Source organism: Clarias gariepinus, chromosome 23, assembly GCF_024256425.1.
Source record: "Clarias gariepinus isolate MV-2021 ecotype Netherlands chromosome 23, CGAR_prim_01v2, whole genome shotgun sequence".
Taxonomy (NCBI): Eukaryota; Metazoa; Chordata; class Actinopteri; order Siluriformes; family Clariidae; genus Clarias; species Clarias gariepinus.
Window position 1 is genome coordinate 12264105 of NC_071122.1, and position 27323 is coordinate 12291427.

The 27323-nt window shown below is 37.4% G+C and overlaps 2 protein-coding genes across 2 annotated transcripts; one reads left to right on the forward strand and one right to left on the reverse strand.

The window, feature by feature from the left end:
- Positions 1–786: 786 nt before the first annotated feature.
- tbc1d20 (TBC1 domain family, member 20) lies at positions 787–10287 on the forward strand. Its single transcript, XM_053483790.1, has 8 exons — positions 787–903; positions 2571–2756; positions 3364–3444; positions 3570–3756; positions 5180–5281; positions 6314–6455; positions 7296–7480; positions 7939–10287. Exons 1-8 carry the CDS (start codon positions 837–839, stop codon positions 8210–8212), a joined length of 1224 nt encoding a protein of 407 aa, XP_053339765.1. The 5' UTR covers positions 787–836; the 3' UTR covers positions 8213–10287.
- On the reverse strand, positions 10287–27244 carry rbck1 (RanBP-type and C3HC4-type zinc finger containing 1). The gene is made up of 13 exons (XM_053483789.1): positions 27049–27244; positions 26717–26754; positions 22641–22785; positions 22464–22554; positions 19412–19610; positions 17247–17359; positions 15030–15203; positions 14332–14492; positions 14133–14244; positions 12194–12373; positions 11977–12075; positions 11494–11637; positions 10287–11220 (listed from the first exon to the last, which is right to left on the reverse strand). The coding sequence occupies exons 2-13, from the start codon at positions 26751–26753 to the stop codon at positions 11140–11142; spliced, it is 1536 nt and encodes a 511-aa protein (XP_053339764.1). The 5' UTR covers position 26754; positions 27049–27244; the 3' UTR covers positions 10287–11139.
- Positions 27245–27323: the final 79 nt, after the last annotated feature.

The following is a 27323-nucleotide window of genomic DNA, read 5'->3' on the forward strand; positions in this document are numbered from 1 at the left end:
AAAATTTTCACTTGTTTCTATGGCAGTTACTTAAGAGGTCGGGTTGCCGCATCAACGCCTGATCGTCATTCACACACTACGGGCAATTTGGGAACGCTAATAAGCATAAGCTACATGTTTTTGTACTGTGGGAGGAAACCAGAGAACCCAGAGAAAACCCACCATGCATGGGAAGAACATGCAAACCAGACACACTCACACACAGGCGGGAAACGACCCTGATCCTGGAGATATAAAAGAGCCGTTCATTATGATTTCTGCAGTAATTAATATGGTTTATCTGGCTACAAGTTATTTAACACTAATGCAGTGGGTTGCTTCTTATTTTAATGGGTTAAGTACTGTAAAGCTCATTATTAAAACCTTGAAGCATCATGGTGATGATATTAATTTAAGTAAAAACCAGATTTTTTCTTATACAAGGAAATAGGACAAAGCAGGACAAGTCGAAGAGATAAAAAGAACCATGAGATGCTGGAGGGCTGGGTTTCAACAAGACTTTTATTTTGCCTGTCTGACGAGTCTGTCTGACGTTGATGTCATTCATTTCCGCATAGAGAACGCCAGCTCAGAGAGGATGCTCTGCAGTCACGGGCTGTGTTTATACTTGATATACAGACGCTCACTTTGCTACTCTTTGACATTTCATATATATCTTTGAATATGTGTGAAATGTCCGCGTTTGATCTGAGGTCACTGTGTAGCTGAGTGCAGGAGAAGCTGCTGATCTGTGTGTCCGTGGCCTGTCTCGGAGGATGTGTCGACGAGCGGGTGGTGTGTGTGTGTGTGTGTGTGTGTGTGTTTAGTGATGTTACTGTTAATATGTCGACAACATCATGAATCTGAAAAAGTCCAGAAATATCGGAGCTTCCTCTGTGTCTTTGGACGGGATTGGAAAACAAGGTAAACAAACAAACAAACAAACACACACACACACACACACACACACACACACACACACACACACACACACACAATCTGGGTTCACTATCTACTTATTTGATTTGTTAACTATCAAAATAATATTGTTGTTAAAATTAAATTAGGGTTAAGAGGTTAAGGTTAAGAATTCCATCCATTTCATTTTAAATGTAAACACCATTGTAAGTTTAATGTAGGAGGTGTAGTGGTTAGCACTGTGAACTTACACCCACCGGGGTGTGGGTTCGATTCCCACCTCAGGTCTGTGTGTGTGGAGTGTGCACATTCTCCCCATGTTTGGTGGGTTTCCTCTGGGTGCTCCGGATTCCTCTCACACACCAAAGAGATAACTAGTGTTTCCCGTTGCCCGTAGTGTGTGAATGACAATCGGGCATCGAACCTCCACCCGACCCCTGCCACAGAACTGACCGATATAAATCTCCAATGTGGGGTGTCGCCCTATGTGCCTCTCGTTTGGGTTCGATTACCAGCAAATACCAAAGCCCCAGCCACTGGATGCAATGCTGATCTAAAGCCCGGGTAAAATGGGAGGGTTACGTAAGAAAGGGCATAAAACCTGTGCCAAAGTTTTTTTTTCCATGAATTGAGAGGTCCGCTGTGGGGACTTTTCTATGTGAGCAGCACTGCACTCTTTCACTGCGCTGTATATCAACAACCCTGTATGCGGCTTGGATTAAAGTAAGAGCGCCCCTTGTAAGAGAAGCTTTGTTCCAGATGGATGTGTGTCACTAGTGAAACCACAATAGCTGATTAATCCGTATCTATATCTCTATATGTAAAACAGATATTCTGTTTGTTTGTTTGTTTGGCCAGTGATCCGTCACAGGTTTTCTTACGGAATGTATAGGTAGGCAGCGCCATCATATCAATATAATTTCTTAAATTTTTGTGAAGCTGCTTTGAGACAATGACAATTGTTAAAAGCGCTATATGAATAAAATTTAATTGAATATGATTCACAAGAGTCACTCACAGTAGGCAGCACATACGACTGACGAAACAATAGAGCAACGTGAAGCAACCTGTTTTGTATATATTATACAGAAATCCCTATTGTGGCCGGTGTGTGTCATACTCACGTGACAGCGTCATCAACTTTTATTATCTGTGAGGTAATAATAAATCCTCATTTGATTACCAGATCATCATTAGATGGAGGATGTACGCGGGCGGAGACAAGGGTAAACCTCTAGTATTTACATAATACACCGTCAAAGGAGTATGAACGATCGGCTGAGATGGTGTTGTGAGGCTGCACCAGTTTGGTTGTAAAGCCAAGGCATTGAACAAACACCTTTTTCTTTGTTGTTTTTTTTTTAAGCGCTTTTCAGACAGGTAACAGGTGATGTTCACTGATTTAAACAAAAAATGTATTGAATTAGATTCGCTGACCCATCCTTCACTGCATGTTATAAAGTGCAAAGGTATTTGGGATTCAGGCTATGTTTTTTTCCCACTGCTCTTAGGAAAATACCAAGTTTAAGGGGAAAAGGTTAAAAATAACATTTAATTTCACAATGTCTGTCTGGCTTTGTGTAGCAGTGATTTTTTATTTTTTTTTGCAATTATGTTAGGCAAGGTTTATTTCCTTGGTAACAGACTGAGACTGTGTGGATGTGTGGATGCAGATGCTGACTGGAAGAGGAAGAGGAAGATGGCAGAAATCACACAGGCTTTGAACGCAACGCCGGTCGACGTGGCCACGCTGAGGAGGATGGCCATCAGCGAAGGAGGGCTCATGACCGACGAGATCCGCCGCAAAGTCTGGCCTTGGCTACTGAATGTCTCTGTAGAGAACATCCCTGAAAAGCTTGGTACGGTGTGAGTTAAAATAAAATGTCGTTTGAAATTCCTTTACAATTGATGCGTTACCAGTCAAAATTTTGGACACACTTTCTAATTCCATGATATTTCGAGATATTTACTTATTTCTGCACTGTCAAACTATTCTGAAATATGCAATAATTTTCTTTGGACAGTTGATATTATGATGGGTCTGCTACTTATGCTCTCATAAGCTTTCATAATATCTTAAATCTGAAGTGCTGTTTGTAAATTGGTGATCTTTGAGGCTGGTAACTCTAAATGAACTTCTCCTGTGCAGCAGAAACAAGTTTTGGTCTTGCCTTCCTGGAATGGTCCTTATAAGAGCCAGTTTCATCATGATGCTTGACGGGTTTTGCAAATGCATTTGGCAATACTGTTCTTGCAAAAACTATTCCAGAGCAGCTGACCTTCATGTCTTAAAACAACAACTGAATGTTTTTTTTTGTTTTTAATTACATAATTCCATATGTTATTTCATCATTTTGAAACCTCCAGTATTGTTCTAGAATGCGAAAAAAACATCCATACATGTGTCCAAACTTTTGACTCATATTGTAGGTATTTGATGTGTCACAAAAAATGTTTTCTCTCCAGACGAAGTGGATAGAGAGAATAATAAGGACTATAACCAGGTGCTCTTGGATGTGCAGAGATCCCTGAGACGCTTTCCTCCAGGTCAGTGACCAAACATGCTCCCATGTTAAAGAGTTTGACCCAAACCAGTTTGGGTCGAGTGTGTGATGGTGGCTTGATTGTCAGGTATTGCAGTAAGCATTTACTCTGATGTTCCCCATGTGCAGGTATGCCTGATGAGCAGAGGGTAGGCCTACAGGAGGAGTTGATTGACATCATTTTGCGTGTGCTGCAGAAAAACACCCAGCTGCACTATTATCAGGGCTATCACGACATCGTGGTCACTTTCCTGCTGGTGCTGGGAGAACGCCTCGCCACTGCGCTGGTGGAGAAACTCTCTACACACCATCTCAGGTTGAGGAGGGTTTTTTCGTACAAATGCATTTTAGATGTCATACTTAATTAGCTTTTTTGGGGAAGCGGGGCAGGGATAGCTTGGTGGTTTAGGTGCCGACTGCTGATCAGTTCGAGCCCTGATCCACTTTTGAGCAAGGTCCTGCACCGTCAACAGTTCAGATACAAATTCTCTTATAGAATTTCACTGCAAACTTTTTGTAACACACATCTCACTTACCCTTGAAGTATTCAGCATTGAGAAGAAAGGTACACGAAGAATGGTTAGACTCTGTAGAGCTGACAGGAAGTCTATAGTAACTCATTATCTGTGGTGAGCAGAAAAGCGCCCCAGCAAATAGATCCTGAAGTGTCATGGACTACTTTCCACTCCTATCAGATAAAAACAGACTCTGAGGCTACTGTGGACTCACCTAAACTCGACAGTTCAATATTAGACACCTAATCTAATGATCTGGATTCCTACACAGCGTGCAGATGAGCCCACCTGGTCGGGTCTGATTTTGGCAACATGAATGGAATTGAAAGGTCCGTACATCAACGCTCTGTATGCGGCTTGGATTAAAGTAAGAGCGCATCTTCGGAAGCTTTGTCCCCAAACTAGATGGATGTGTGTCACCAGTGAAACCACAATAGCTGATTAATTCATATCTATATCTCTATATGTAGAACAGAAATTCCGTTTCTTTGTTCGGCAAATGGGGGGTGGCCCTTTATTATTATTATTAATTTTTTTACAGGTACAGTAGGTTCGTCACAGGCAGCGCCATCATATCATAAATATAATTAAATGCACTTCAGGATCTATTTTGCGGGGCGCTTTTCTGCTCACCACAGATAATGAGTTACTGTAGACTTTATTCATTAATTATCTGGATCTAGATTTCCGGATCTGTATTTCTACTACAGCATGCAGATGACCCCATCTGGTGGCAACATGAATCCATTTACAGAACTCAACCCTGTTGAAAGTCCAGGCTAATGGTTGTGGTGTAACGATGTGGGGAATGTCCTCTTAGCACACGTTGGCCATGTTAATACAAACAAGTGTAAAACTTTAACACCATTCCTGTTATACTAAACTTTCTGTCTTATAGGACTTACACTATTTGAAATCACCCAAATGAGAATGGGTTCCCTGTTGAGTTTGGTGTCTCTCAAGGTTTCTTCCTAATGCTATCTTAGGTTTTCCCCCTTAACACCATCACCCTTGGCTCGTCAGGGACAATCTGATTTATGGAATTTATACACATGTTCCTCATGTTTTTCAAACCTATTTTCACATATGATTGATTTGTAATGGGTTTATTAGTTTGATAAAAGAGAGTATTACATTTAGTTTTATATACTTGTCATTAGAAATTTTATTGCAAGTAAGATTTTATGTTACAGAGCCAACATGTGGGTTTTTTTTGCGTTACAGGGACTTTATGGACCCCACCATGGACAACACAAAACATATCCTCAACTACCTTATGCCGATTATAGAGCGAGTCAACCCAGAGGTGTGCGATTTCATGGAACAGTAAGTACATCTGTTGCATACCATGTATATGTGTATATATTATGAGTAATTTTGGTTTCTGGACATTTTAACATGCCAAAAACATTTTTTATCAAAATTGATTGTTGTTTAGGACTGTTAAGACCCATTTTTGTATATGCAGCATAAATAGAATTAAGCTTAAAATGAATAAATAAATAAGTAATAAATTAATAAGCCTTAATATTATGTTTAATATACTGTTAAAACATAGTAGAAGTTATGATTTCCCTGATAATAAAAATAATAAGTGCTGCACAATTAATAATATTATGGGATATGGATTGTAAAATAATCTAACCACAAAAGGCTGCAATTTATTTCAGGTCATATGTATATAGGCAGGAGTTTATGTAGAATTCGTTAATAATTGAAATATTTCTTCATTTTTCAAAATAACTTTTAAAATGCTAAATAAATATGATGGATGTTCAAGTTAAACCAGGACTTTTGATTGTGCAGAATAACAGAGCAAAGTTATGAGAGTAAAAACTACCTTTACTTGAAACTCTGGCCTCTCAGGAAGTCCTGTAAGAGCTCAAGGGGCGTCTTTTCCACAAATTAGTAACAAGTCATCTGTCAGTTTTCATGCATTATACTCGATCAGTGTTTTGTAAAGTCTTTTGTACATTTTTACGCATTCATTCATATAAAATTTCATTATTCATGTCATGATTTGAATGCCCCTCGTGTTAGCAAAAGTTAATGTGATTATTTCTGTTATTGCTTCCTGGTAGCCTAGATTTTTTTTTTTATATTAAACTGTACATTTGATTGTTCTATATCTCAGTCTAAATAATATTTGTAATATGTTTTAAAATACGTTTTGTTTTTTTTTTTCAATCAAATCATGTAGTTCTAGTAATATGGTTCTTACCAAAAGCTATACATTACAGATTATATATTATACTACATACTGTATATTACACTTTATTTTATATATCCAGTAATATTTCCTATATTATGGTTCTTTGAAGATAAAATAAAAATGCCCTCTTATTTCTTTATCTCTAGAGCTGAGGTGGGCACCATCTTCGCCCTGAGCTGGCTCATCACCTGGTTCGGCCATGTTCTATCAGATTTCCGCCATGTAGTACGGTTGTACGATTTCTTCTTGGCCTGCCATCCACTGATGCCCATTTACTTTGCTGCTGTGGTGAGTTCATTCAGCTGAATGTTTCTATAGTTAGACTCACTCGGTTTTAGGGGCATCCAAGCCTAACTGGGACTTTAAAGGAGTTTCTGGGAGGCCAGCATTTCAGTTGTAAAGCAGGCAGTCTGATCATGTCTTTAGCATCCAGAGAAATCTTTCTACCTTGCTGGTATCTAAGCACAAGTGGGAGAAGTGCATTAGTGTAGTTGAGGATTATATAGAGATAGAAGCAGGAGGTTTTACTTTTATAATTATGTTGTATTATGTATCATGCTGCCTTAGGTATCTAATGATTTAGAACAATTCATGTTGTGCTATTATAAGAAAATAATCAACAGCAGGGTAATGTCATGTGACTGAAAGTTGATTATTTAAAATTTATCAGGAATTGTGCGTTTAAAGCTACAATTGTCTGATATTTAATCCTTGATGATGATTTTCCTGCGGGGGGAAATTTAGCAACTATTAAAAAGCACCGACACTGGAGACTCCTTCCATAAATCTTAATTAAACATGTTCTTGGAGAAAACTTCAGTGTACATGAGTGGACATTTTTCTTTTAAATAATATTTGATTTATTAATTTTTAGTCTTAGTTTATGCAAAACCTATACCATACAGGTCATGGGGTCATTAAGCAGTTACTATAGAAACAATTAAATTAATTTCTACGCCTGTTATATATTAAAACTGGGAAATTTATTTAAACATTTATTCTTTAAGAAAACCTGACATTCTGTATATTGTATAAGATAAAAGTAAAATTAGAAGCACGTAGTTTCTTCGACATACTAACCCTGTTAGCCATGATCAGGCCTCATCTATTCATCATGTCTGTGATCAGATTGTGCTGTATAGAGAAGAAGAGGTGCTGGACTGTGAGTGTGACATGGCCATGATGCACCACCTGCTCTCGCAGATCCCTCAGGATCTCCCCTACGAGATTCTGATCAGCCGAGCCGGAGACCTTTTCGTCCAGTTCCCTCCATCCGAGCTGGCGAAGGGCACCACGCAGGAGCGCACTCAGCAGTGAGTCACTTTTCCCGCTGTCCATTCACTCTGACTTCCTGGCTTTCACCAATAAAGCACACATTGCTTTATTATTGAATAAGTTTTTTGATTTTGTTCAATTTCACTTATTATTTTATCTTGCATCCGGATAATAACTGCTGATTAATGCACTGCAATTTGTTTTGTGCTTATTTTTAGACTGAACAAAATTAATTTAAGAATTTTTGCCAAGTCGATTGGTTGACTAGTTTTAAGAAATTCACTTAAAATTCATGGAATTATCTGTCTATGCAGCAAGACATCTTAAATGTATTTTGTTCAGTCTAAAATATTGAAATTTTATTTAACAGAACAATTTGCAATGTGCCTGGTTAACACTGAAACTGATTAATAGTAGAGCATAATAGTACTAATAGAATGAATCATTGTAACGGTGTATTTAAGAATTAAATACAAGAATTTCTTTTTTCTTACAGAACAGCCGCGTCCACCTTTACAGACTTTGAGCTGGCCTCGGCGCAGCAGCGGCCCGACACAGTGCTTCGCCGCAGACGGAGAGAGCAGCAGCAGCAGCAGCATGGCACCACCGTCGACCCTCAGCATGGCACCGTGGCTGTAATTCGACCTGCCGCTCGCCGACTTGTCAGACTGGCAGTGATGGGCATTACTGTGGCACTGGGGGCTGCTGCGTTAGCTGTAGTGAACTCTGCTCTGGAATGGGCACCTAAACTCGACCTCCTGTTCCCCTAACACGCACCGAACATGCCTGTTTCCTTCCAAAGACTTTGAAATGGGCTTATTTTATTTTTAATTTGTATTTGTGAGGCCTACTCAATATCGAAGTGTTTTTTTTCCCATTAGTTGGCGCTGAGGATGATGAGGAACACACTACTGAGCCATGAGAAGTATTTGTGTTGTGCGAAACAGTGTAAGCTTATATTTGAATAGGTTTGCCTAAATATGGAGTTGAATTGTTGTCAGCAGTAGTCACACAAAACTGTAGCTGCAAACTAGTTATTTTATGAACTCTGAATCCATAGTCAGTTTTGTAAATCTCTAATTTGTCACTCAAATTTTTTATTTTTCCTTATCATGTGTTACTCATTTTGTACAGTACAACTTACAGTACAGTGGGTTTATATTTTCCAGACTCATCAGCTTGACCCTACTTGCTGCTTCCTTTTGAACTCATCCACCTGTCCTTCACACATTATCTTCCTGAACTTTTCTACTTGCCCTTACCGCAATATCTCTCTGGATTCCTCCACTTGTCCCTACCTCCTTAGCTTTCTGGACCATTTACATTTAGGCATTTGGCAGACGCTCTTATCCAGAAAGACTTTAAAAAAGTGCTTTAAACTTTTCGTCATTGATATTCCGATAGATCCTTACAATGGGTTAATAGGTTAATAACTGTCCACTGACTTGGACCATCCACTTGGCCACACCCTCATCAGCTTCACCCCCTTATTATTTCAGCCCATGCCATCAGCTCCAAAACTGACCGCTTTACCCTGCATCCTTGTCATTCAGGACCCCTAACTGAAACCCCTAAACTGACCACTTTGCCACACCACCTTACTTTTCTGGACACATTAACTTGGTCTCATGTACATCAGTTCTCAGTTCTGAAGCTGATCATTTGGCTCCTCGTCTTTACCTTTCTGGACCCATGCAGTTGGAGCAAATTCTCAAAAATTAAGATTTCATAAATATTGTAATCATATACCCTAGCAACATAAGCAGTGATTCAGAAATGTAGATTTAAAGTTGCAGGTGTGTTAACTGTAAGTCATATTTGCGACCCTTATGGTATAAGACGTATGAGGTATAAGATCTTATAAAGTAAGATTTGTAATAGTAATAAAAGGTTTGTACTGGGAAAAAAAGTTGCATATTCACAAATCCAATGTGATGGATTTAAGATTCAAAAGATTGCAATGTCAGTGTTGCATTTACACCAGATAATTTTTTCTTTTTTTGTAATTAATACAGCTTATTATTTTCAATATTAGTAATTATATGTATTTAATTTGTAAATGTAGTGCATAATATGGCATATCATCAGATTTGATCCATGATAACCGAAACAGAGCTCTGAGTATTGTCCAATGGCCTTTTTCTAAATTTGATAACTGTACAATCAGTTTAAAAGATGTTTCTGTAAGATCTGCTTAATTTGTCTCCCAGCTAATCATAAGCCATGGAGAGGAAATTAATGAATAATTATTCTGCCTGGACAAAAATATACCAAATTGGATCATTTGTGGAGTCGGTATACACATTATGAATGTTTTAATACGAATTCATTATTTATAAAGCCCTGAGATAATCTAATAATTTTAAAGTACTATTTACCACGGACCTAACTGCTACAATATTTTATGCAGCAATCTTTGTTATGCACAATTCCTGTTCCATTACAGTATAATCTGTAAGCAGAGGCCTTATTTAATTTTGCATTATAACATGTAGAGATTAAACACTGAGACTGCTTTAGGTAACTGATGGCATGGATGTAGAATCCAATGTAATAAAAACAATCAGTACAAATATCTGATGTCTCTATTTTAAATAACACAGAATTTATCGTTTTCACTAATCATCACTTTGTAACTCAAGTCTGAACTGCATTCACAATTGATGTTTAATCCTTATTTTTACTTGATCATAAGCTATCTAAGTATTTTTTGTCATTTATTTGCACTGAACTGTTTTCATGTTTGCACTTTGCAATGAAAATATGTCTATGATTTTGCTTTAATAATGGTTGATTAATCTGCGATGTATGTTGACCAACAAATAAACTTTTAGAAAACCATGAACATGTCACATGGGATTATTATTGCAGTATTGAAAAAGAGCACTTTTTATACATAAAGGGTTATCATTTACAGATATTATTAATGCATCATTAACATGTTAGAATCAATTTATTTGAAGGTGAACCTTTTACTGTATATAAATTACATGACATTTATAGAATAATGCTCGAGTTTAATATGCAGAGCTCCTGAGTGACACAACCTTATCAGGAGATCACAAGTTCAAATCCCGCTGATGATGATGATGCCATAGTTATCCGTAGCCGGAAGTAAAGAAAGCAGAAACCGGTCATGGGTGGAGGGATGGCACAGTTCCGTCACTCGAGTGGCACTAGTTAATCATGGCCACATGTTGTCTTTTGTAGGTCGTGTGTGTAAAAGAGATTAAAGCACTCTCCTCTGAGTGACACTGCCCTGTGACAGACTGGTTTGGAAGGATGCAGTTGACTGGTGTCTTGACAGATGTACAGTATGTGATAGACTCTATGCTCCATTCTCAGTAGCTCTTATATAATAGAGAAGAACTAATGAGTGTATGAAAATGTGCAAGTGAAGATGGGATAGTCATCACAACAATGCTAATTCTCTCATTCATCCTAGGATCTTAGTGCCATGATGCTTACTGTGCAAAATCCGCTTTGGTCATTGTCTAAAACACAATTTGGTCATCATCATACCCAAATAACCTGATTCTTCCTTTTTAAACAGAATAATAATACAATGTGTTATGAAGATTGTGATCACATACCACAATTATAATTCATATTCTGCTAGTTACAGAAGAGATTAATGTCCTACTCCACAGTGACTGTAGATGGAAATATGATACGTCCTCCCAAGGCACATTAGAGATCAGTGACAGTTTTGACAATTTGGGTGACAAGGAGCACTGTTGATGCGACATTTACATCCACCTGAGACATCTCCATGACCCTGAGAACAAATAAGAGAGTGGATTAACAACAATAGAAACATAAACCAGAAACTACATCTAAGTAATATGTCTGATCCACAGAAAACCCAGCCCACAATCCACCGCAACCAAAGGACCTGCTTCCAATGTCGCACCCCGCAATGCCAACCCAGTGGCACAAGGTACACATGTGGCACAAACCTAGATGGTTTTAATGTTGATGCTTTTAATATTATGGTTGATTAGTGTAAGTGAACTACTGTACATTCGAAATTAAACACTAATGCAGTTACCTGAGGTCCCCATCTGGCCTGTTTGGTCACCCAGCAAATTTCCGTCTTACACATGAGGCAGCAGATCCAGTCGCAGCCGTCTTTCTTCTGGATGATCACTTTGCATTTAGGACAGTACATGGCTTCACCATCTTGCAACAACCTCTGCAATATAGATTTGGCAGGTTAGCAATCTGAGGAATTAAAAATTTAATTAACACCATAATCCATATACAGTACATTGTTGATTATCCATGCTCTACAATGTAATGATATCGGAGGAGAAATCTTGGATAATAAAATATAATCCCTTAAGGACCATTTAGTATTGTCATGTAAATGTTTGAAGATACTGTATAATAAACTAAAAAACTTTAAGCTTAAATTTCTAGCGGCAAACATTTCATGGTTTGGCGACATCTGATAAACAATGTACAATCTGATGTTTAATTTCTGTAGCTACTTTAGTTTATATTGTGTTTGAATGTGTCTTGGTTGGCTAACCTCAAGTGCCTCTGTAGTCTTTTTGGCTGCAGCATCGTTTTCTGCTCTGAGGCGAAGGTCATCCTGGTACTCTTTACAGTTCATGTCTTTGTGAATGGCCTATTGCATACACACACACACACACATCCCTCTTAATATACCGTATGCCTTATGTTTACAATCATGTAATAATGAAAAGGAACTATGGTCCTTTGCAGCCTGGGTTTTCAGTCCTCACCTTGCAGAGGAGGCAGTTTGTCTCGTTGCAGATGTCGCAGGCGAACTCGTTAACATCGTCTTCAAATATACACCAGCCGGGGCAGTCCAGGGTTTTACAGTGGTAACTATTCTCACTACGTGACTCAGCAATATTCAGCCTCAACTCCAAAACCCTCTGGTACTCCTCAGGTGTCAGGAGCTAGAAGAGAAGTTTCAGATGACACTTGTGTTGATGGAAGGGTAAAACTCTCCTGAAATCCACTCTATTCACTACTCAGCTTTAGATGTGTTATTTATGGCAGTAAATGGTATGGGAATTTGGTGATTGTTCTTTGTATTGTACCTAGCATTACAGCTGTAAAATACCAGATTCATATAATATTTTAAATGATTTAAATTTATTTTATCATCACATACACTACCAGGCAAATGTTTGGACACACATTCAAATTCCATGGTCTTTCATAATCCTTGTAAAACAATGCTGAAATCGTACAAATTATGCATTAATCTTGATATTGAGATGTGTCTGCTACATAAAGCATTCATAAAGCATTCATTCAAACAGCTGTAATCCGAAGTGCTGGTCACTCTAAATGAACTTCTCTTATTCAGCAAAGTTAAGTTTTGGTCTTGCTTTCCTAGGATGGTCTTCATGTGGGACAGTTGCATCATGTTGCTTGATACGTTTTGCAAATGCTCTTGATAATACTGTTCTTGCAAGAACTATTCCAGAACAGCTGACCTTCATGTCTTAAAATAACTACTGAATGGAACCGGAAATCCCCAGTATTTTCCAGTTTCTGCACTTTGGACAAGCATTAAAAGTGTTTGTGTGGTTTGTACAATACTTTTGGTTCCCATTGGCATTCTATTTCCTCCACACCCACAATGAACAAGCTGTGAGCAACATGTGCTATAAAATACTGTATCATGAACTGTTTAAACAGTGAAACACTACATTGTAAGCCAGTCACAACGGAATGGACAAAGTTCATTTTATTTGCACATACAAAAAAAAAAAAAAAAAAAAAAAAACTCTGCTCCTTATCTAAATGTAAATTAGTATTTTTACTTACTTTATTGTTAAGAATTTTTTTTATACAAATGCTTTACTATTATACTGTGTATAATGGCCTCAGTAGGTTTTTTTAATTGCCCTATTGTTAAGCTGTCTTTTCTTTTTCTTTGGCCTTGTCCCTTATATGCGAGGGGTCTTCATATCAGATCCGCATATATTTGATCCGCAAGATGTGGCACAGCTTCTTTACCAGATGCCCTTCCTGTCGCAACCCTCCCATTTTCCAAAAGTGTCTAGAACTGGCACTATATGCAGTGGCTGGGGTTTATGGGACACAGGGTTAAGGACCCAACAGTGGTGACCTCAAACCCCTGACTCTCTGATCAGACCCCGCCATAGAAAACCCCACTGGTGAGCTGTGTAATTAAAGAAACTGGAAACCAGAGTACCTGAAGAAAACCCACCAAGCACCAAGGAAAAAACAGATTCAAGGTGGGAATCGAACCCTTGACCCTGGAGGTGCGAGGACAGTGCTAACCACTATACCACCATGCCACCCATTTTAAATATGATGGTATTAGCTATTATGGGTAGCTGGCAATCTACAAGATGGCGAGCGTGATAGCATTGATGGCAGTATTAGCATAAATGTTGAGGCTTTGAAAGCTGATCCGTTTAAGCAGACTGTAAACGACTAAATGAGTAAAGCACTGCCACAGCTAAAAATAAAGCATGCGTTACACCCCACTACACTCTTATCAGCAAGTAGTTACATTGCATTATGGATAATGGACCCTTTCAAGGTGGATTTTTTTCCAGTTAAAGCAGGATCGGTAAAGCCATAAAGCTTGACTACAAATCGTTAGCTTTTCCTATCAACATACAGTAAGTACATTTTTATCATAGTCTCTACTGCACTTTGAGCATCAGCACTTACTGTTTTAATCTCTCGGTCCTGAAGCGTACAGTCACAGGAGTACTGCCCGTCTGCATAAGGACACGCCACTTCTGCATCCTGACAGGTCAGAATGGTCATCTTCACACATTCTCTATGAAATCCAAATTTTCCACTTTTATCACACTTATTATGATTTACACAATAAGTCTGAAGTAATTTGTGAGGGTAATTGTATTACCTGCAGAAGCTGTGAAGGCACTCTCGGAGTGTGGCGCCCTCTCCTGCCTGGACCATATCACAGCAAATGGGGCAGCTAATATCCTCTTTGTTACTAACCAGGTCGTGATTGTCTGTCTCCAGCAGACTGAGGAAATTTTTCTCTCGTTCTTCTATAATAGACTGAGAGATTACATACCATCAACAAAATTCACATAATACATTGTGTGATTCTTATAATTCGTAACTACAGTTGACAATTTTATAAATAACATCACATTAAAATGTTTTTAAACATCACTGTCATAGATGCCTTTTTAAAATAAATATAACACCAGTATAAATATTCTAATACATCCTTTAATACATGATCTACAGTAACGCAGAAGGTAATACAGTAATGGTTAAGAATATTCATTATACTGTACATTGGTAATGAATGCACATGATTAGTTATTAAATGTTATTAATCTGAATTATATGAACCTGCGATATTTGCATAATCAACTGATATAATTAACTGATACAAACTGTAAATCAAACTAATCTATTTTACAAGTTCCCATTTAGTTTATATATAAGCAAAAGCCTTGTTGATGAGAAGGGTCAGATCAGAATGGCCAGAATGTTTCAAAGTCTGCAAAAACTTAAATCGTCCTTACAGGTGACCTAAGCAGAAAAGTATCCTGGAAACATGCTAAACAGAATAATAAGACGTACTTGTTGGTACTGTAAACTGGCCAGCTCTTCTTGCTGAAGTCTCTGTATCTCCTCTTGATCTGGTTGGTATACATCTGGTATTTTATAGTTTAATGGTCTCTCAGCACTGCAGATTTCGCACCCAGGCCGTGTTGGTTTGTTCACATACGTGCACTGCAAACAGGACCATCCTATCTAGAATAACGGCACAGACATTCCGCTTGTGTGATTAATGGTAAAATCATAATCATGCAAACAGAACTATAAGAAATAGCAATACTTTCTAGGAATACTGAAAGTATTTTGGATTATGTGCAAAAAAAAAGAAAAAAACTAACTGGATAAAGCGCATAAAAGACGTAATGTGCAAAATACACTTATTCTGAGATCTACTGTACACAGATGTATTCCTGCCATTTCTTTAAATATGTAAATTATTGTTTTTTTTTATTTTATTTGGCATATTTATACTGTACTCTGTAGTCTGTATCTAGCTTGATATTATCCTTGTGTCACTGCCTTACTTGTACCTTGTACTATGCAAATTGATCAGGCTTCTCACACACAGTACTATCTGGAGAGTTTTTATGAGTTTTATCATGATGAGAAGTTTGACCCATCATTATTTTGACAACAGACAATTCTGTCCAAACTTTGTTATACATGTTTATTTTTATGATTTCACTATGAAGTCAGTAAAAACAAACATTTCGGGTTTCCAAACATTAACATTCCAGCTAAATAAATGTATTCTGACAGTAAGTTATCTGTAGGCAAGCAAAGAAAGCATCATATTATGTAAAAGGCATTGGACTATGGTTTAGAAGGTCCCAAATTTAAGTCCCATAACCAAGTTGTCCCTATTGGGCCCTTAACCCTTGACTGCTCACATGTATAATGAGACAAAAACAAAATGGATAAGGGTGTTTGCTATGTCTAAATGTAAATGTAAACGTAGGATGTTAAATAAGGCTAAGCAGCTAATTTCCTTATAAAATGTTCAAATTGTACCCAAGACTATATTTTAAGCAAAGGGTCATTACACTATTCATTGACTTTGTTTCATTAATAACTCTTTACCACTTTTTATATACTCAGCAAAAAAAGAAACGTCCTCTGACTTTCAACTGTTTTTACTTTCAGTAAACTTAATGTGTAAATATTTGTATGAACACTAAAAGAGTCAACACCATAAGACATAAACTAAAAATGTTTCACAATGTGTCCCTAAATGAAGGGAGGCTCAAAATCAAAAGTACCAGTCAGTATCTGGTGTGGCCACCAGCTGCTTGAAGTACTGCAGTGCATCTCCTCCTCATGGACTGCCTATTGCAGACAGTCTGAGCACTGATGGAGGGATTGTGTGTTCCTGGTGTGACTCGGGCAGTTGTTGTGGCCATCCTGTACCTGTCACGCAGGTGTGATATTCGGATGTACCGATCCTGTGCAGGTGTTGTTACACGTGGTCTTTCACTGCGAGGATGATCAGCTGTCCTTCCTGTCTCCCTGTAGCGCCGTCTTAGGCGTCTCACAGTGCGGACATGGCGATTTATTGCCCTAGCCACATTAGCAGTCCTCATGCCTCCCTGCAGCATGCCTAATGCACGTTCACGCAGATGAGCAGGGACCCTGGGCATCTTTCTTTGGGTGTTTTTCACAGTCGGTAGACAAGTCTCTTTAATGTCCTGCGTTTTTAGAACTGTGACCTTAAATGCCTACTTTCTGTAAGCTGTTAAGGTCTTAACGACCATTCCACAGGTGCATGTTAATTAATTGATTATGGGTAATTGAACATACATGGAAAACATTGTTTAAACCCTTTACAATGAAGATCTGTAAAGTTATTTGGATTTTTACAACATTATTGTTGAAATACACAGTCGTGAAAAAGGGACGTTTCTTTTTTTTGCTGAGTATAGTATTTTTTTATGCAAATCTTTTTTTTGCTTGTGCCTAAGACTAAAAGTTCAGTATTTAAAACAGCACAACAGAGGAATGTCACTACAGTGAGTCAATAAAATGAATCAAATGTCAACATTACAGTAGAACTACAAAATAAATGTGCATGTAACAGACACAAAACAAAAGAAACATGTAATATACACAACAATTAAATAAGAATTTTATATATTTGCGTTCTGGCTTGTTCATAAAAATTAATCTCCAACAACATTTAATACATTTTGTATTATGACTATTTTATATCAAGAAAACAAAAATGGATGGTTTAAATCTCACCACTGGTTTGGGTGCAGGCTTTGGTTTTCGTTCAGGAGGTGGTTGAGATTGTTTGCGTCGGGCTCCCAAATCTCCTGTACCTCTACTGAGCACCTCAATGTTCTCAATTATACCTTAAAAGAGAAGAAAAAGCAATTTAGGTGGCATTCAGGTTGCTACGTATTCATTTCCACAGCTTCAGATGTACATGCAAGCGCACTTACCACTAATTCCAGACCAGTGTCAATAATAATATTAAATGTCATACAGAAGGGTTGTAAGATTTAATAATAATAATAATAATAATTTTTATTTATATAGCGCCTTTCCAAAACTTAAGGACACTTTACAATGAGTAAAAACAAAAGAAGATAATACAGACTTTGAAGTACTTAAGTAGAAAACAATTAAGTCAACAAACAAACAAAAAAAGGACAGACATGCAGAGGACAGGTGGATTCAGGCGTAACATTCAGAAGTGACTTTTGAGTAAAGATTTAAATACTGAGATGTTATAAACAGAACGGAGAAAGTGTGGTAGAGAGTTCCAAAGTTTGGGTGCAATAACACTAAATGATCTGCTGCTCATTGAAGAGAGGCGGTAGCGAGGTACAACAAAAAAGCCAGAATCGGAGGAACGTAGTGAACTAGTCGGAATGTAGGGGGCAAGCAGATTGAAAAGATAAGTGGGAGCTAAGCCATTTATAGATTTAAAAACAAGGAGAAGAATTTTGAATTTGATACGGTAGGCAACTGGGAGCCAATGGAGATCATACAAGATTTGGAGCAGAGCGTTTGGTATGAGTGAGTATTCTAGCCGCAGAGTTTTGAATATATTGTAATCTGGAGATGGAGCTGGCAGGTAGACCAATAAAAAGGACATTACAGAATTCAATGCGTGATGAGACGAATGCATGGATGAGAGTTTCGGCATCTTTGGTACTGATGAAGGGACGCAGTTGGGCAATGCGGCGTAAATGAAAGAATGCAGATTTAGTGACAGATTTAATGTGAGGCTGGAAGGAGAGTGTGGAGTCAAAGAGTACTCCTAAATTTTTGACAGAAGTAGATGTTTTGATTTGAGAGCCAGCAATCTCGCAGGTGAAATTGGTGGAAATGTTGCTGGTGAGTGTTGAGGTTTCGCTAAAAATTATCTCAGTTTTGTCCATGTTAAGTTTCTGAAAGTTTCTCCAATGTCCTTCAGGAACAGTACTTTCCAGTAATTTGGATATGAAAGGTAAATTACAAATGGAACGATAGTTAGATAAAATTGAGAAGTCAAGGTTGGGTTTCTTAAGCACAGAAGTTTTTAGTGGCAGAGGAAATGAAGCAGAGGTAAGAGATGCATTGATGAAATTAGAAATAGGTGCAGAGTGATTAAGTTTCAGGAGAGAAATAGGAGCAGGATGAAGGTGACAGGATGAAGAGCTGGATTTTAGGGTTAGCTTAGAGACAGAATCTGGGGTCATTAGAGAAAAACAAGACAGAGACTGACTGAATAAATTTGTTAGATAGCTGAGCTCTGTATCAGTAGGGAAACATTGGTGGACAGCATCAGTCTTCTCAAGCAAATAATCCAAAAAAGAGCAGCAAAACTCATTAGATACTAGAGCAAAGGGGCGTTTCTTTTTTTGCTGAGTATATATATATGTATAAAATATTAAAATTATTGTCAAACACTATGTTATTAGATATTCCATTAGTTATTTAGATAATTGCACAGGCCCATATTATGATTTTGATTTCTATGCAACTAAATGTGCAGCACTAGTTGGAATGCAGTTGTTTCAAACCACATGACTGCTACTGCAACTAATTACTGTACATCAATGTATTTATAATATGAGAAAAATCGTTTTTTGTATCTGTGTGTTAAATTGGTGTAGAATGCATGTCTATACCGTGACTGTACAAAGCAGTTTGCATACCAGCATGTGGAACTGCAAAACTATAATGTCCTTGATTGTAATAATAGGTTTGGCTTGTAAATGTTTTAATGTTACAAGTAAGGTAAGATAGTTCGTACAACAAAAACTGTTGCAGAAATGTTGCAGGAACATGCATAGCTATTTTAAACTAAATGTTGTATAACATTTAAAAACCTGTAGTCTGAATAAGAGTGCGGAGAAAAAAAATATATATATATATATATATATATATATATATATATATTTATTTATAAATACCGCCTATCTTCATGTTCTGCTCCTCTTGTTTCCGCTGTTCACGGCTGAGATTGGCGCACTGGGCAGACCTGATGAAGAGAAATGCTTGATCATCATCACAGGTCACGTTGTGGCTAAACAGAGTGTCTTCATCCTTAGCAACACGCTTCCCTATGATCCAGCACTGTAGTGAAGGGTGGAAGCCATAGTCTTGGCTAATCTGTATGTAAACAGGAAAACCGAAATCATACACACAGTCAAGAAGAAGAACACATGTTGAAATGTCTTAAGGCTTCAAAAGTCTGAATTCCACATTGCATAGCCTCTAAATTGGGATAAGGTCTGGCATTAGACTTTAGGTGTCAGACCTCTATCCTGGATCTATCCCAGAGTGAATCCTCTTTCCACTGTCTAACATTTTGACAGAGTTTTGAATTCCAAAATAAGATCTGAATCCACTGCAATCCTGACCAAAACTAAGTGATAATATCTAACTTAATGAACAAATCACTCAGTGATTTCAAGCCTCAAATTATAATGCTTCATGCTTCAGAGCTTTTAGTTCTTGTACACGCTTGTTAAACATAGCTTTGTCCCAAAATGTTCATGCTTTTGAGCAACATTGTTTTAGTGGTGATACAGTATAAAATATAAATATGAATATAATAGTAAGTAGTATAGATCTAAGCTATGCCAAAAGGATGCTTGGAGAAGGTACTTGATATTACAAAAAAGGTTTGCAAACTTTTGCTGAATAATGTTTAAACATTTTGTTTAATAAAGACACGAAAATACAAATATCTGTGTGCAATTATTTGAGGCAGATTTTTTTGCCTAGTAAAATGACATGGCTGTAGATCACATGACACTTAATGTGGGTCAAAGATTACTCACACTCACATTTCGTTTTAAATGAATGCAGGATTTGTGAAAAAGAATACCACACGTCTTATACATCATATACTCCTGCAGTAGTCACTTTCATTTTCATTTCTTGGGAATTCTCAAAGCAATAAAGACCAATTACATTCCTGAAGGAGTGAGGAAGCAGAGTTATTGTTACCACCCGAAAATTAAATATTTTCCGGTGAGAGCATGTCATCTTGAACGTTTTATTCATCTTTTAAAAAAGCAGTTTCTTTAAATCTTGCATTACAAGTTGGAACCTATTATAGTTGTTATACTAGCTTTAGGCCAATCAACCATTTCATTAACGACACATAACATTATCACATTTAAACTGAGTATCAATTACACACAGTAAACTTGTAACAGCCTCATGGGCAGCAAAGACTCACCCATGCCTGTAGGGACGAAAAGCCCATCAATGCCACAAAAAAGCCAATGCAGCACAAATCGCCCAAAAAAGTCAATACTTTGACAGAAAGGTACCAGAAGACTCAGTGCACCACTACCTGCCGTCCATGGGGCCCAGCTGGCAAAGAGGCCAAAGACGCTGACCTGGCCTCCAAATGTCCCAGATCACAATCTGTTTAAGCAATGTCCAATGGCCTGGTGGCAGACAACACAGCACACCCCCACAGGCCCTGCAGAGCCACACCCCAACAGAAGCGAAAGTTTTTAAGTGAGTTTTTTTTGTTATTTTTTCCCTGATTAATAGGAACAAAAAAAAAAAACCTCACTTGAATACTTTCCTGACACAAGGGCGCCCCAACATCCCAGGAAACAAGTTACTGCTTTAACTCTGAGTCTCCTTTCATTAAGACTTAACAATCTTTTTTTTTCTTGCATACCCTTGCAAAATGTCAGATAATTTGTTTTTACTCACTCACTCACTCATCGTCATTACCACTTAATCCTGTATTCAGGGTCGCAGGGGCCTATCCCAGGAGACTTAGAGCACGAGGCGGGGTACACCCTGGACAGGGTGCCAATCGATCGCAGGGCACACAGACATACACACACTCACTCACACAACGGGATTTAAGAACACCAATTAACCTAACCTACATATCTTTGGACTGTGGGAAAAAACTTGGGAGTACCCGGAGGAAACCCACCAAGCACGGGGAGAACATGCAAACTTCTTGCACACAGAGAGAGGGGAATCGAGCCTGGCCGGGAATCGAAGCAGGACATTCAAACAAATGCATAATCATTTGCAATAATCCCACAGTCTCAATTAGCGTTTCCAAGTGTTATATAGAGATTGAGTTGTCAACACTATTAAAAGGCTCTCCACAGCATTACGGTAATAACATTACTGTGCAGCAATAATTAATAACCTCTATCCTTCATTAATAACATTATTTTAAACCACTAGTTAACCTAAAGCTTTCATTTGTAATAAAGTCTAAATTACACAACAATGCTCATTGTCACACCGTAATAAAAGGCCTAATTGAACCTATCATAAACATCTTCCATTTGTATTACTTTAGTAACGGAATAACAAAGCGAAATAAAACAAGAAAACCAGGAAGTAGAAAAATGTTGACAGAGTGTGAGAGATACCAATTGCTTTTGTTGCATAATGTTTCCCAAAGAGGAAACATAATTCAGCTGCCTTACTGACAGTGATGGAATTAGAAATGTTCAAAATTCCTGTACTCTGCAACCCACAGTTATTTTGCTTTGCCAGCAAATTATGTAGCTGCAGAAATACCGACAATGGCAATATTCCAAAAAATTTCTTAATTTTTTTTTTCATTCATTTCCTCCTTTAGTTACTTCAGATAAGGATTTATATCATCAAGCCTTGATGAGAAACCAATGAATTTCTGTAAGTTCATTGTTTTAGCAACTGATTTATACTTAACGTAAAAAAACCAACTAACGATGTAACAGCAGCAGTAAAATACAACCATATTCTGTTAAAAACCAACCATTGACATTGCAATAATGATGCCAATATCACGCCACAGTCACTCACCTTGTGTACCAACATGCCTATGCATGTTCTGATCAGTAGCACCAAAACAGTCTCAAGCAGCGTTTCCAAAAGTATTACATAGAGGAGTTGTCAAATCTTCCTGAATGTGTAACTGGAATGCATATCACCAACTGGCATACACTTTATGAATTACAACACAATACTGAGAGTCGTTTGTACCTTCTGTTTCAGTTCTGAGATCGTCATACCAGGAGTCACCAGCACAGAGATGAAGGCATCAGACAGCGCATCTTCGACACCAACCCTCAACCTGTAGTAAATCAATGGAGCATTGTTTTCATCTCTCGGAATCTCCAGTCACAATGCGGCGAAAAGAACATGAAGTGAGGAATATACCTGATGCACTGTTGAGAATAGACCTCCGGAGTAAGTCGCATACACACTGGAACGTTCAGCTGGAGGAGCCGTTCAACACATCCGATGGCCTTGTCTTTGTCTCCTGTATTGATGGCCTCACTGAGCGACTGTGCCGTTTCCTCAGCTGGGATTCACACAACATAAATATCAGATTCATCAGATGTTTTTGTTTTTATTGGCACACTTCATTTCTTACTTTACATTTTTTCTAATTACAATTATATAAATATACAGTGGTGTGAAAAACTATTTGCCCCCTTCCTGATTTCTTATTCTTTTGCATGTTTGTCACGCAAAATGTTTCTGATCATCAAACACATTTAACTATTAGTCAAAGATAACATAATTGAACACAAAATGCAGTTTTTAAATGATGGTTTTTATTATTTAGGGAGAAAAAAAATCCAAACCTACATGGCCCTGTGTGAAAAAGTGATTGCCCCTTTGTTAAAAAATAACTTAACTGTGGTTTATCACACCTGAGTTCAATTTCTGTAGTCACTTCCTGGCCTGATTACTGCCACACCTGTTTCAATCAAGAAATCACTTAAATAGGAGCTACCTGAAACAGAGAAGTAGACTAAAAGCACCTCAAAAGCTAGACATCATGCCAAGATCCAAAGAAATTCAGGAACAAATAAGAACAAAAGTAATTGAGATCTATCAGTCTGGTAAAGGTTATAAAGCCATTTCTAAAGCTTTGGGACACCAGCGAACCACAGTGGTGAACCTTCCCAGGAGTGGCCGGCCGACCAAAATTACCCCAAGAGCGCAGAGACAACTCATCCGAGAGGCCACAAAAGACCTCAGGACAACATCTAAAGAACTGCAGGCCTCACTTGCCTCAATTAAGGTCAGTGTTCACGACTCCACCATAAGAAAGAGACTGGGCAAAAACGGCCTGCATGGCAGATTTCCAAGGCGCAAACCACTTTTAAGCAAAAAGAACATTAAGGCTCGTCTCAATTTTGCTAAAAAACATCTCAATGATTGGCAAGACTTTTGGGAAAATACCTTGTGGACCGACGAGACAAAAGTTGAACTTTTTGGAAGGTGCGTGTCCCGTTACATCTGGCGTAAAAGTAACACAGCATTTCAGAAAAAGAACATCATACCAACAGTAAAATATGGTGGTGGTAGTGTGATGGTCTGGGGTTGTTTTGCTGCTTTAGGACCTGGAAGGCTTGCTGTGATAGATGGAACCATGAATTCTACTGTCTACCAAAAAATCCTGAAGGAGAATGTCCGGCCATCTGTTCGTCAACTCAAGCTGAAGCGATCTTGGGTGCTGCAGCAGGACAATGACCCAAAACACACCAGCAAATCCACCTCTGAATGGCTGAAGAAAAACAAAATGAAGACTTTGGAGTGGCCTAGTCAAAGTCCTGATCCGAATCCTATTGAGATGTTGTGGCATGACCTTAAAAAGGCGGTTCATGCTAGAAAACCCTCAAATAAAGCTGAATTACAACAATTCTGCAAAGATGAGTGGGCCAAAATTCCTCCAGAGCGCTGTAAAAGACTTGTTGCAAGTTATCGCAAATGCTTGATTGCAGTTATTGCTGCTAAGGGTGGCCCAACCAGTTATTAGGTTCAGAGGGCAATTACTTTTTCACACAGGGTAGGTTTGGATTTTTTTTCTTCCTAAATAATAAAAACCATCATTTAAAAACTGCATTTTGTGTTTACTTGTGTTATCTTTGACTAATAGTTAAATGTGTTTGATGATCAGAAACATTTTGTGTGACAAACATGCAAAGAATAAGAAATCAGGAAGGGGGCAAATAGTTTTTCACACCACTGTATATATACATGTGCATACTGTATATCAATGTGTGGATGTGTACAAACACACAGCATGGTTCTGCATGAGACCACACTGAAAGTCTATGATTTTTTATTTTATTATAAATACAGAATTAAAATTTTAGAAAAAAGTAAATGTTCACATATTTAATATTCATGATTCTGCACTATTTCTAAGTTCTTATGTAAAAGTGTATATATATATATATATATATATATATATATATATATATATATATATATATATATAGAGACCATGTTAACCGCTTTGTACAAAAGATCATATTGTCCTCATGTTTTATCTCATATATTTATATGTGTATTTAAATGACATTCTAATCTAGAATGGATTATAAGGTTTTGCACAAACTTGTTGAGTCCATTTCAGCTCAAGGGCACACCGTCACTGGAGCAAATGTGGAAGTACCAAAAACTAAGAAACTCTAAAATTCCAAATGATTTACATGCATTGCAGAACGTAATATTTGGTATTTCCCCTTAATGCCATAATGACAGAGCATTTGAGCTGACCCAGTTTCCACTAGTTTGTAAAACCTGATGACTCACATTACATCAAATCCTTCGAAAGTTTGTCCAAACAATAGACATAGTGCTGGATAAGATAAGACCTGACCTTTTTTCCTGCAAAGTACTGCAGTTAACATGATCAATACTACAAATATAATCAAGATATTTAACATCAATTTGTTTTGTTTTAAAAATAAAGAGTTTTTGTATTTTTAAAACTTTAAGTTCATTTTCATGTTTAAGTTTATGTTCCATGTTTTCGCCTTACAAGACCCTATGGTTCTCATATGAAAAGATAATATTTAACCACAACTTACATGTAATTGTGTGTGTAACTTTGTAAAATCCTTACATGAGTATCACAGTTTTGCTAAATTTATTCCTGTGTAAAGACATTGATTAAGTTATCAGGTGCCAGTAAACCGAAACTGTGAGAGGATATTACAAGGATATTACACAACATTAGAGATCAAATGGGGAAAACAAAAAACACCTTTTCAATATGGCCACAGACTTTTGGACCCAACTATATATCTGAGCGTATCCCAGGAGACATATTATATATATATATATATATATATATATATATATATATATATATATATATATATATAACGCCAATTAGCCTAATCTGCATGTCTTTGGACTGTGGAAGGAAACTTGAGTACCCAGAGGAAACCCACCAAGCACGAGAAAAACTAATTCCATGCTCACAGTCACAAGGATGGAATGGAACACAGACCCTGACAATTTAAGGTGATACTGCTAACCGCTAAGCCACCGTGCCGCCCAGACAACACTGCCTAATGCTATGTGAGGAATGCCTGTGAAACTATCACAGTATGATGTGAAAGTATATGATGCCACTGCCTACTGTTACAGTAACTAGGGTACAACATAAAAGTTTCTGCGTTATAATAAGAGGCATGACATAAACGCTGATAATCGCATGTGACTACAGTACTTGTGCAAACACCACCTACCGGCCATGCACTGCCTGCCACCCAATGCCGAACAAACAAACAAACAGAATTTTTGTTTCATATATAGGTGTCAACACTATCAGCTAGGAATACAATAGTTTTAAATAGATTTTATTAATAGGATTACTACTTTACTGTTTTTACGTAAAAAGCAAGGATGGATTTTTCGTAATTACTTAGAGAAAGCCGTTTTTATCCTAATTAAATGCTATTAAATAATGAAATAATTATTTTACAAAAAAAACACATGGTTATTACTTGGAAAATAAATTATTTAAATACATCCTTTAATGTCTGACAGTGTCCTGTAATGCACTGAAAAGGCTTTCATACTGTAAGTTTGACAACCCACAACAATATATATTAGGTCTTTAGAAATAATAAAGTTTATTATTATTTTTTTATTATTAAAAACATGTTTTTTCCAAGTTTGCAAAAATGACTGGCATATAAAACAAAAATTTTTATTTTTATTATATTAAAGGTTACCATATAGTGTTTGATTGTTGATTGATGTCATAGTATTCAGAATGTGCATACTACCGATTGGTAAAAATACAAATACCAATTATTATTTACAAAGTGTGTATGTGGTTGCTATTTAATAAATCAACAATAAGATGATTAAGACGAAGACTACTATTATTATTAGCATTATTATTATTATTAGTAGTAGTAGTAGTAGCAGTAGTAATATCCTATGCATTTCCAAATAATGGTAAATGAAACATAAGTTACCTGTCCTCATCTTGCTGATGGTGTAGGGCACAGCCATTCTTTAAAAAAAAGGAATAATAAAAAAAGAGTAATAATATTAAGTATGCACATGTAGACTGTACATATTGTAAACTTGTTAGCAGTCTCTTCAAAGTCCAGAATAACACTACTGTATCCTTGTAGTACTGTGAGTTTACAAGACTTTAAAGAGTAGGTGTTTAATAGACTTACTTCATGAGTTTAGGTGAGAGTAAAAACAAGTAAACAGCAGTGACAGCACAAACAGCACATTAACAAGAAGCAGCACTCGAGATGTTCAATTATTTGGGGTAAATGCATTAATTTAAACTCACCTTCATGTAAATAATGTTTGCGTCGCGTTTCTGTCTGTCTGTCTCTGAGCTTCACCACAATGAAAAGTGAAAGAAACTAACATTTAAGGAAGTGGCTGAGCTTCTGACGAGACGCCGAGAAAAACACACCCTACTGGTTTAACTCCTCCTGTCACCTGGGAACTCTTATGTGAATTAATCCTTCAAGTGAACAACTGAAGATTTATTGTAATCAATAATTTTAAGAAATAAATATGCGCCATTTTAATCTCCAAATGTATAGGCAATCGAAGTAA